The 11,477-nt window shown below is 36.9% G+C and overlaps 1 protein-coding gene across 9 annotated transcripts in view; it reads left to right on the forward strand.

Annotated features, from left to right (window-relative positions):
* LOC138891411 (putative late blight resistance protein homolog R1A-3) overlaps window positions 1–7,735 on the forward strand; it is a 29,143-nt gene extending 21,408 nt beyond the window's left edge. For 4 of the 9 annotated variants that reach the window (XM_070196390.1, XM_070196392.1, XM_070196391.1 and 1 more), the window contains 4 exons: window positions 2,151–2,366; window positions 2,833–3,132; window positions 3,910–7,421; window positions 7,500–7,735. In XM_070196390.1, coding sequence (XP_070052491.1) covers window positions 2,151–2,366; window positions 2,833–3,132; window positions 3,910–7,398 — 4,005 coding nt within the window. In that variant the 3' untranslated portion in view covers window positions 7,399–7,421; window positions 7,500–7,735. Of the gene's footprint in view, window positions 1–1,951; window positions 2,021–2,104; window positions 2,367–2,445; window positions 2,724–2,832; window positions 3,133–3,909; window positions 7,422–7,499 lie in introns of those variants that run through there. The other 5 variants (XR_011414425.1, XM_070196394.1, XM_070196393.1 and 2 more) reach the window with 5 other exon arrangements.
* Window positions 7,736–11,477: the final 3,742 nt, after the last annotated feature.

Genomic DNA, 11,477 nt, shown 5'->3' on the forward strand with positions numbered 1-11,477 from the left:
ATTACAAATGCCCAACTTGCATAAGAGAGAAACATATTAAGATTTTTCCAATGCCTTCGTAAAGAATCTGCCAACTGCTCATGTGAAGACACAAAGCTGGTACAAATGTTTTCATTTACTATCTCGGCACGAATAAAATAACAATCCACTTCAATATGTTTGGTTCTTTCATGAAAGACTGAATTCTTGGATGTGTGCAATGCTGCTTGACTGTCACAAAGAAGACGAATAGGAGAATTGCAAGTCACTCCTTGACTAGACAAAATTTCATTTGGCCATTTCAGCTCACAAATCGTCATCGTTATAGAATGATATTCGGCTTCTACCGATGATCGAGACACGTTATGCTGCTTCTTAGATTTCCAAAATATCGGTGAGTCACCTAAAGAGACAAACCAACCTGTGAGTGAGCAATGAGTCAAAGGACAAAATGTCCAATCAGAGTCACACCATCCATAGAGACGCAAATCACATTTACTAAACAAAATGCCTTGTCCTGGATTCCCCTTCAAGTAGAGTAAAACCCACAATGCTACTTGCCAATGCTCTTCTTTCGGTTGTGGCATGAACTGGGATAAAACGTAAATGCAATAGGACAAATCTAGCCGTGTGAAGCAAAGATAGATGAGTCGTCCTACCAAATGACGATAACGTTCTGAGTCATCAAAAACTCGTCCTTCTGCCGACGCTAGTCGTTGATTCTGCTCTAAAGGCACTCCCACCTGCTTAGAAACCAATAATCCAACCTCTGAGGTAATTTCCAAGGCATATTTATGGTGGCTCGAGAAAATTCCATTGGACTTTCTGGAAAACCCGAAAAATATATCAATCTACCTAAATCACAATGAATTAATTCACAAATGCTAGAAACTATAAAATTACTCAAAGGAAATTTTTCTCTCTTTTGTTTTGCCTGATGACACACATCACAACTCTTATTCAAAACGTTAAAATTTTTCTGAAAATCTGTAACAAAAATAAATTTGGTCACTTGTAGAGAAGGATGTCCCAAATGCTTGTACCAAAGATCCAACAAGTCAACACTAACTATCTTCAGCGCACACACCCTTGACTTGTTCTAAAAATAGTAGAGTCCATCTCTTCGTTCACACGCTCCAATCAACATCGAGGTAATGTCATGTATAACACATAAAAGCTTAATGCGCAGGAAAACAATATGATTGATCCATCAATTGCGACATAGATATCAAATTGCACGTTAAGCTGGACACATCAAGAATATTTTTCAAAACCAAATTTCCTACAAGTTTTGTTAAACCCTCGTTGGTGGCTACAACATTACTTCCATCAGGCGAAGTACCAGGACATCTATATATTTTTCGCACATTATGCAATAATTTTAAACAACCTGTCATATGATTAGATGCCATGTGTCAATGATCCTTTATCATCTTTCTTTTTGGTTCCAATATGTTAATTTTTGAGGTTATGCCTCTTTTCCTGTCCCTAAATTGATCCTCTAACCTTTGAATCTTAGTGTTCAGTGGGCAATAAGGAAATATAGAGATGAAAACGGAGAGACACGGCGTGATTAAATGCTAGATTTAAAAAGATAAAAATTTGTAACATATTCCAAGAAGAAGAGCGTTATTGTTTTATGATATTTTTAAGTTTTATTAATAGTCAGATATAATTTTTATAGATGAAAAATTAGTTTAAGTATTTGCCATATTTCTCCTTTTTATTTATGGACTAATTTATAAAATGATCACTCTGGTAATTTTTTGTGACCGAGCAAAGGCGGATAAATTAACTAGTTCTCACATATGTTGTGATTATTTCGTCCTCTGCTTATTCACCTCTATTTCCTTTACTTCACCTCATAGTTACACACAAGGACACATCCCTTTCTTAAAGCTAATGACTTATGTTACTCTTCTAACTCCTTATATAGAATGAGTAACTTAAACAAAAAAAAGAATGATCAGGATCAGATGATCATAAGAAATATTAAGAGAAAGGGAAAATAACAAAAAATCAAAGCATATCGCCAACAATGGTACCTTGCCTTCTTTTCTTTTACATGACTGTATCTATATTCATTCTTTTTATTTTCCACTGCAAAATAATACTACCAATATAGGGCTAAAATTTGATAATGGAGCCATTGATTTGTTATGTACGAGAAGGGAAATCAAGTGAGTTACGATCAAGCGGACTCGATATTGGTGGAGCCATGGGGAGGCACTGGTGGATCAGAATGGAATTACATGCTGAAATGTCCCATTAAAGAAATATTGATTGCTCATGGAGATTGTATAGACTCCATCATGTTCAGAACCGTTACTGAACAAGGTACTACCATAGACTCACCAAAGTTTGGTGCGGATGGATGTAGAGACAAGGTAAGTCATTTATTTATCATGGTTGGCACGTTCTTCTCAGGTTAAATTTGTGTCATGCCATAGCAATAACAATTAATAATCAAGACAATTGAACCAGTTACAACAGGTTATTCATTTATCTTACAACCTTCAAGTTACCTTATAAGGCTCTTGATATGAAATATCACATGTTATAGGTCAACTTAACTTGGCATTCGTAGCAACATTTTGCACCATTTTCAGTGTACACAACATAAACTTTATAGTTATAAAAGCATCTTTCAAGTCAAAGATATGTATGCACATGTTGCTTCATATTTAACTTTGCCGATTCCTTTGCATTGAGAGGATTCAACTAAGTGTCGACATTTTCTTTAGGTCAGAGATCTCGAATCCTAATATGACATTCTTGCACTTTTTTGAATTCTTGTCAAAATTTCCGACTCTGCTACTTATTTAACCGATATGTGATTTGCAATAATCTCAGGTTGTTATTGAGGCAAATCCATTGGAATATTTAACAGGCATCAAGGGGACATTTGGACGTTGCGGTAGCCATTTGGTTATAAAATCTCTATGTTTTATAACTAATGCAAAGAATTATGGACCATTTGGGTCTGAGGCTGGTGGAACTCCATTTTCACTTGTGATGAGAGAAGGTGGAGCTATTGTGGGATTTCACGGGCGTTGTGGAGCGTACCTTGATGCTATTGGTGTTTATTTGCAGAAACTTACTCCTCCTGTTTCAGCAAAGGAACCTGCGGTTGAAGACACTGAAACCCGTGAAGTATGTTGTGATTATTCCCTCCTTCGCTTAATCGCCTCTACTTCTGTTTTATCACTTCATACTTCATCAATGGAACCTATGGTTGAAGAAATTGAAATCCGTGACATACATACTACTTTTTCTCTAAATATCATGAATTGGATAAATTTTGTTTCTTGTTGTTTTATTTTATTTCTTTCCGATTAATTGCTACTTTATATACTAAACCAACAAATGGATGTCATGTGTCTGCACATAAATTTCTTTCACTTAATATATATTCTTACGTTATTAAATCGCTTAACCATTATAAGTTAGTATGATTTGGTATAAATACCGAGTACGAGCAAGTTTTTGCTGTCAGAGACATGTGCATTCACTATTTTATGACAAACAATAGGAACTTATTGACATAATTATAAACTTCTTGTTGTAAGAATAAAGCAGAAACAACTAAACATTATAAAGCTTATCAATCCTGGTAAGATATAGTTTTCAAGAGGTTGTGTTTATATGTTTGACAGTTACCTCTATTCATCTCTCCTCGGACAAATGGTTAGAAAAGATCTTCATTAAGTCGTCCATCCCCCTTTTAGTGCATAATCCAGTAATTTGAAGGGGAAAAAAACACCAGTTGAATATATTCTTTTAATGCAGTTGAACATATGCATAGTAAACCATTTTCTTGACATGCTTATTTTGGATACATGACCAGTTGCTCAAACTCTAAGAACATAATATATAGAGAATTAACTGTCTTTCTTTGTGAGAATTTGATAATATTTGGTCTTTTGGCAGGTGTCATTTTCTACCCTTCGCAAGGACACTCTCAATGTTCTCGATTTCATAGAGAGCTTAAAGAATGAAAAAAATCAAAAAGCTGTTGACGTGGATCTAACTGAAAAGCTGAAATTGGAGCTGGACTTCCTCCTCCTGAATCTCCATCATCTTTCCAAGTATCGTGCTGAACAACTTTCTCTATTCATGACCGAATATGAGATTCTTCAGAATGTATGTGGCAACATAAGAGATTTCCACAAGTTGATAGTGAATGGTTGCGTTGGGTATGAGATTGTTGAATATGCCTTACCTCAGTTTCAACTAATGGGTGAGAGAGTAGGACTCTTCCTATGGCATAATCGAATTGGTGGACACTCTCGACTCTTCAAGCTAGCACATCTATTCGTGGAGATTATTCTAACTCAGTTGGAGGTTATGCACATATGTTTTACAAATTTGAAAGCTTCAACGTCAGCAGAAGTTGGACGCTTCATTCAGCAGCTCTTAGAAACCTCTCCAGACATTCTTAGAGGATATCTGATTCATCTACAAGACCACATGGTAAATGTTATTACTGCTAGCACTTCAAGGACTCGAGACATGCATGTCATGATAGAGTTCCTATTAATCGTTCTTACCGATATGCCGAAGGAGTTTATTCATCATGATAAATTATTTGATCTCTTGGCACATGTTGGAGAACTTATCATGGAGGTATCAACTCTTGTTCACGACTTAGAAGAGAATTCAAGAAATGAAGAGAGTACCAATGGAAAAAACCATGCAACCTTGGACTTGATGGAAACTATTGAACTCGTGAAAGGAGATCTCAAACATATTTACTTAAAAGCCCCAGACTTGTCTCAACTCTGCTTCCCCATGAGTGATGGATCCCTCTTCATGCATCTTCTCCTTAAACACTTAAATGATTTGCTCAATTCCAATTCTTATTCAATTGTTTTGATAAAGGAAGAAATTGGACGGGTGAAAGAAGATCTAGAATTCATAAGATCTATCTTCGTGAATATTGAACAAAATTTGTATAAAGATCTCTGGGCACATGTTTTAGATTTGGCATATGAGGCAAAAGATGTCATTGATTCAATTATTGTACGAGATAATGGTCTCTTACATCTTATTTTCTCACTTCCCTTTGCCATAGAAAAGATCAATCTTATCAAAAAAGAAGTCTCCAATTTACTTGAAAAAATTCCCAAGAACACGAGCCTCATTGTTGTAAACTCTCCCAACAAGCCAGTTGAAAGCACGTCATCATCAGCTGAGCAAATAATCGTAGGTTTTGAAGAGGAGACAGACTGGATAATTAGGAATCTCACTGGTGGACCAAAAATGCTAGATGTCATTTTGATCACTGGCATGCCGGGTTCGGGTAAAACTACTTTGGCGTACAAAGTGTATAATGATAAGTCAGTTTCTAACCATTTTGACATCCGTGCATGGTGTACAGTCGATCAAAAATATGATGAGAAGAAGTTGTTAGAGAACATTTTTAATCAAGTTACTAGCTCAGCTTTAAAATTCAGTGATAATATTGATGTTGCTGATGAGCTACGGAAACAACTATTTGGGAAGAGGTACCTTATTGTCTTAGATGACTTGTGGGATAATACAACATGGGATGAGTTGACAAGACCTTTTCCTGAAGTTGATAAAGGAAGTAGAATTATTTTGACGACTCGAGAAAAGAAAGTGGCTTTGCATGCACAACGCCGCAGTAATCCTCTCGACCTTCGGTTGCTAAGACCAGAAGAATGTTTGGAGTTAATACAGAAAAGGGTCTTTGGAAAAGAAAGTTTCCCTGATGAACTATTGGATGTTGGTAAAAGAATAGTCCAAAACTGTAAAGGGCTTCCTTTGGTGGTTGATCTGATCGCTGGAGTCATTGCTGGGAAGGAAAAGAAAAAGCCTGTTTGGCTTGAAGTTCTAAATAGTTTGAATTCCTTTATTTTCCAGAATGAAGTGGAAGTGATGAAGGTTATAGAATTAAGTTATGACCATTTACCAGATCACCTAAAGCCGTGCTTGATTCACCTTGCATGTTATCCGAAGGACGCAGAAATTCGAGTCGATCATTTGAAAATTTTATGGCCTGCCGAAGGATATTTGAGACAGATAGAGATGAAGAGTGTTGAAGAAGTGGTGGAGGTTTATTTGGATAATTTAATTTCCAGTAGCTTGGTTATTTCTTTCAATGAAATAGGTAAGTACCAGACTTGCCGAATTCATGATCTTGTGCATGACTTTTGTTCCATAAAAGCAAGAGAGGAAAAGTTGTTTGACTTCATAAGTTCAAATGCTCCATCATCATCTTCTTCAGATTTGATGCCACGTCACATGACAATTATATATAATAAGGAGCACTTTAGACATAACAATTTTGTCTTGTTCGATTCAAAAAAGAAAAGGTATTCTGGTAAACACCTCTATTCTTTGGAGATATATGGACATGAGATGGACAACCGTCTTTATGATATATGTCACCTAAGACACTTGAGGCTTCTTAGAGTGTTGATACTGTACGTCTCTTTTATCAAGGTGAATGATTCTTTGCTGAATGAAATATGTACATTGGTTCATTTGAGGTACCTAAACATTCGGACAGAAGTTAAATCTCTCCCTTCGTCTTTTTCAAATCTCTTGAATCTGGAAACTCTGTGGGTGAATAACGATGGACCGCCGTTGGTACTACTACCGACAATTTGGAATCTTGTAAAGTTGCGAGTGCTGGTGATATATAATTGTTCTTTCTTTAATTTGGATACAGATGAACCAATATTGATAGCAGAGGACTCAAAGTTAGAGAACGTGAGATTAGTACTGGGACTCAAGCTTTCCTATTCGAAAGACACAGAGGATATCTTCAAAAGATTTCCCAATCTTCAAGAGCTTCGTTTTAATCTCAAGGAATCATGGGATTGTTCAACAGAAAGATATTGGTTCCCAAAATTGAACTTCCTAAATGAACTAGAAAAGGTCATAGTAACTTCTGAAAGTTCAAATACAAATGATAGTGCGCCCTCTGTAGCGACAAATCGGCTGTGGGATTTTCACTTCCCTTCGAGTTTGAAAATATTGTGTTTGCGTAAGTTTCCTTTGACATCCGATTCACTATCAACAATAGCAAGACTGCCCAACCTTGAAGTGCTGAACCTTGAAAACGCAATCATCGAGGGGGGAGAATGGAACATGGGGGAGGATGACACCTTCCAGAATCTCAAATGTTTGACATTGCAGCTAGTGACTCTTGCTAAGTGGGAGGTCAGAGAGGAATCCTTTCCTGTGCTTGAGAAATTACAATTGTGGGACTGTCGTAAGCTTGAGGAGATTCCGCCTAGTTTCGGGGATATTTATTCATTAAAAATTATCGAACTGTGGAGGAGCCCTCAACTTGAAGAATCTGCTCTGAAGATTAAGCAATATATTGAAGATATGACGGGAGAAGACAAGCTTCAGGTCTGTTATTTACAGGTCCCTAGTGAGTCTTGAGTGGTCTTGCCAAGGGAAAATATGTGAGTACAGATGAATTTCTTACCTCCTTTATTTCATTTTATATGGCGAAATTTGACTAGTGTAATTTTCTTTTGCAGAACACATGTAAGGAATACATCCAGCTTTAATATTTAGAGGCTAATGCAGTCTCCCTGCTATTTCCCTCCTTTTCATATACTCTGTTGAGTGGTGAATAAGTGATGGATTTGTATTGATATCAATTATTACTATTAGACTTTTATCTAATTTCCCCACTTTTTTTTTTCATTTTGTGTGCTTATGATAAACAGAAAGGTACTCTAGTTATGTATTCCAAAGTTAAGTTCTTTTCAAATTGTTGTTCTTGGATACTCTTTTTTCTTCTTCGGCCTGGCTTGAATTGTCTGCATATCATATGTTACTCCTCTAGTCCAGAAACATACATGGGATTGCTAACTCTACGCAATGATGGGATAATATTCACTCGGATAATGCTTTAGGAAGTGGATTTGGAGGATAGCAAGAAGTAAGTGAAACAAAAGGTGGGCAACTTCTGTATTGGAGGTGCTGGTATCATAAGCATATCAACTTTCAGAACCCTGATGCATATGCTTAGTGTTCTGAGAAATGCTATCTGGACTAATCATGTTGGATCTTGATGTTGTAATGATCATATCCACCCTTTTGTGGACTATTCCGAAACTTCCAAACATTCTTCTCCACGCTTCCCTGCTGGTTGAATTTGGTACTGGGGCCTAACTTGCTGACATACAGGCTGATCCTTCGGAAGTTCATGTAAATGTGAGTAATGCTTTTGAAGACGGCTACCAACTCGAAGGCTTTAGCAGGTTTTGGGAGGCCATGCCCAGGGGCGGATTTAGGGGGGTGGAAGGGTGTTCACCCGAACCCGAAAAATTACATTGTATATATAAGGCATAATCTGTTTTGAATCCCCTTGACACATCCCAAAAGCATAGCTTAGTGGTCAAGGGGATTCAAAACCTTATTCCCACTAGCCTCCTTAGGATTAATCCTGCCTCCGCCACTGCCACCATACATTCATGTCTTTGAGACAATGCAATATATTTGGATGTTTTCTTGTTCACTAAGTTATGGAGCATGTAAGATGCTAGCTCAGAAGTCGCCATGGGTTAATGTTGAGAGGAGTCATCCAGATACAAGACCAGAAAGTTGTCCCGTCGACAAACTCTACATATACAGGACAGTAGCAGGACCGAGGTTCGACATCCATTTGATGGAGATGCAGCAACAACGTCATATACTAATGGTGACTTCTGCATAAGAAAACTGTATTAGCTCTATGTCAATCCTTCTCCGCGCTTTTTTGCTTGAGCGCTTATGGAGAGGCTTTTGGAGTTCATATGCCATCAATTTCATCCTTGACCGAGCGACTTCACAGCGATTACTAGTAACAAATAAAGAATGTCAAACTCTTCGTCTTATGCTGTATCGTGAAATTAAGTAAATACTACTATTAGGTTTTTGGGTGGGTAGGGATAGATTTTATTTGTGATAAACATTCAAGCTCAAAAGAACCAAAGAAAGCATAAAATTATTTTTCAAACCGAGCATTACCTAAAATGTCGCTTCAAGGGCAAGTTCTATACTCAACTACAATTCATGGACTACACAAAAAATCTTATCAAAGACATGGCACATGATTCACTAAGGATGGTCTCATTCCGACTCTCAAACAATGCAAGTGAGGAGCAACAAGATATTAAGCATTAAGTGCAAAGTGAACATACATGCTCCAATCTATAAAGGCATCATAGACACTTTTAATCCCTCAAGAAAACTGCCTAGGAGATCCATCGTCGGGAAAAATTCAAATTATTTTTCAATTTTTTTCGATTTTCAGTTGTTCATATATATTTTTTGATTTTTTTAATAAGCTACTAAAACTAATACTAAGATATTGCACTACTACAAAAATAAAAATAAGAAGCTAAAATCAAAATAAAAAGTTGTTCCAGTTTATGTGAACCTATTTCCGTTTTGGTCCGTTCCAAAAAGATCTCTTTCCAAATTTGGAAACAATTTAGCTTAAACTTCCAATTCTACCCTTAATGAGAAGCTTTTATAACCACACAAATACCCTAGACCACTTTTTGACTTGTTTAGGACCACAAATTCCAAAAGTCTTTATTTTTTCTTAAACTTCGTGCTTAGTCAAACAGGTTCACACAAATTAGAATAGAGGGAGTAATATTTTTACTAAAATACTACTAATAATAATCCAAAGAGAGTCCCCCACTCCACACTTAAAAGAGTGCAGTGTCCTCAATGCACAAATAAAGCCAAAAAATAATAAGGGTGGACAAGAAACTCCCTGAAAGGCCAAAGGCCGAAGCAATCGCGGCTCATGGGGTACTCAGACTTCCCCCATGCATGGTCCTTTGTGCGGGCACCCCACACTTAGTTCTCACCATCTAGCTCGCTTTTGCACACTTTCAATGGCTATCCTTTTCATACTTGTAATCCTACAAAATAAAAACAAACACGACGAAAAATAAAAATAAAAGAAAGCAGTAAAGCTAGCTTGTCTCGCAACAAGCGCCTGATTTAACGTCGTGGCACGCCTAGAACCACTTTTTATCTCCATCTCGAACTTATGAATTGAGACTCCAATTTGGCTTCAAGCTTTCTGCTATACTCCCGGGGTGGAGGTACAAATCTAATTGGGCCAAGTAACCAATTTCGCATTCTATACTTCTTAGACTTCAGATGAGGTATGTAATTTTGTCTCTCTGGCACGACGAATTCAAGATTGTAAGCACCTTGTTCCTCGTCCATTGGCTCCTCCAAAGGATCAAATGACTCGATTTTCATGTCATCATCCAAGCACAATGTCGAAAAATAAATGGAATGAGGACCAATATGCTCCAACTCTAGAATTGCGTCACTACTTACATCCTCATATGTACACATACTAGAGTCTTTAAGTTCAATATTATCCACTTCCTCACATGGCTCTAGTGTACTTTTTTCAACATGGGCATCATCAATAAAGTATGGTCGAATGTTTGACTCTCCACTTTTAGCTCCTCAATTTGGCGTATAAGCTCCTTTTCAGCTTCACACAACTTAGAACTATTTTGTTGGGCGTTAGACGCATCAACCTTTGCATTCAATTGAGCTTCCAAATCGTTAATAGCAGTGCCAAATTTTTCGATCTCTTGTCCCAGTTCAACTCTTCCTTCTATTAAGTGTCTCGTCTCACCTGTAATTTCCTCACGTTGAGATTTTCAAAGTCTTTTCGGTGTTCAACAGTTTGTTCCACTAATTGCCTCAACATGTCCATAGTCTGAGCATCATGTTCCACATTCTCCCCTTTGTTCCTATCAAACTTATAAAAATTATTAAAAACATCATAATAAGGGTTCGGAGAAGGATAAAAAGAATCAGGGCAGCCATCCCAATGGCCACTTTGACCACCACACATATTACAAATATTCTACTCATAAGATTGAGATGGTGCACTGAGCTCCCAGAAATATTTTGACATTTTTTTCACCAGTTGGGTCCTCCACAATATGGACAAGGATCATTAAAGTAAGAATAACCAACATTCAAATAATTTTCATTCCAAGATGCCATGTAAAAAAATAAATATAATACTAACTAAGAAAATTAAAAACTTGAACAGAAATTAATTAAAAGCTTAACTTAGATAAGTAATCAATAACTAAGTCCCCGACAATGGCGCCAAAAACTTGTTGGTTCCCCAAGTACACGCAAGTATACGTGGCCGTCAAGTAATAAAGTGACTAGAAAGTCGGATGTCTAACTCACAAAGACTTAGATTAATCATTAACTAAGCTAACTAAAATAGATTTACTGCTCAAAATAATCAAAAGTGTGGTTTTCTGTTACAACTACTATTGCGAAATTTAAACATGTAACCAAGGGAGATATAGATTACAGAGTTGCGGTCAGTTTATCAATCCTATTGAGTTCGTAATTGCACCTGTTAATCCGAATTATCCATGGTTGCTAGTTGACCGGATCGTTTTTATAAATAGCATGTTCCCACATTAGTATATGTCTATCCACAATATATCAATCGTATATTC

Source organism: Nicotiana tomentosiformis, chromosome 2, assembly GCF_000390325.3.
Source record: "Nicotiana tomentosiformis chromosome 2, ASM39032v3, whole genome shotgun sequence".
Classification (NCBI taxonomy): domain Eukaryota; kingdom Viridiplantae; phylum Streptophyta; class Magnoliopsida; order Solanales; family Solanaceae; genus Nicotiana; species Nicotiana tomentosiformis.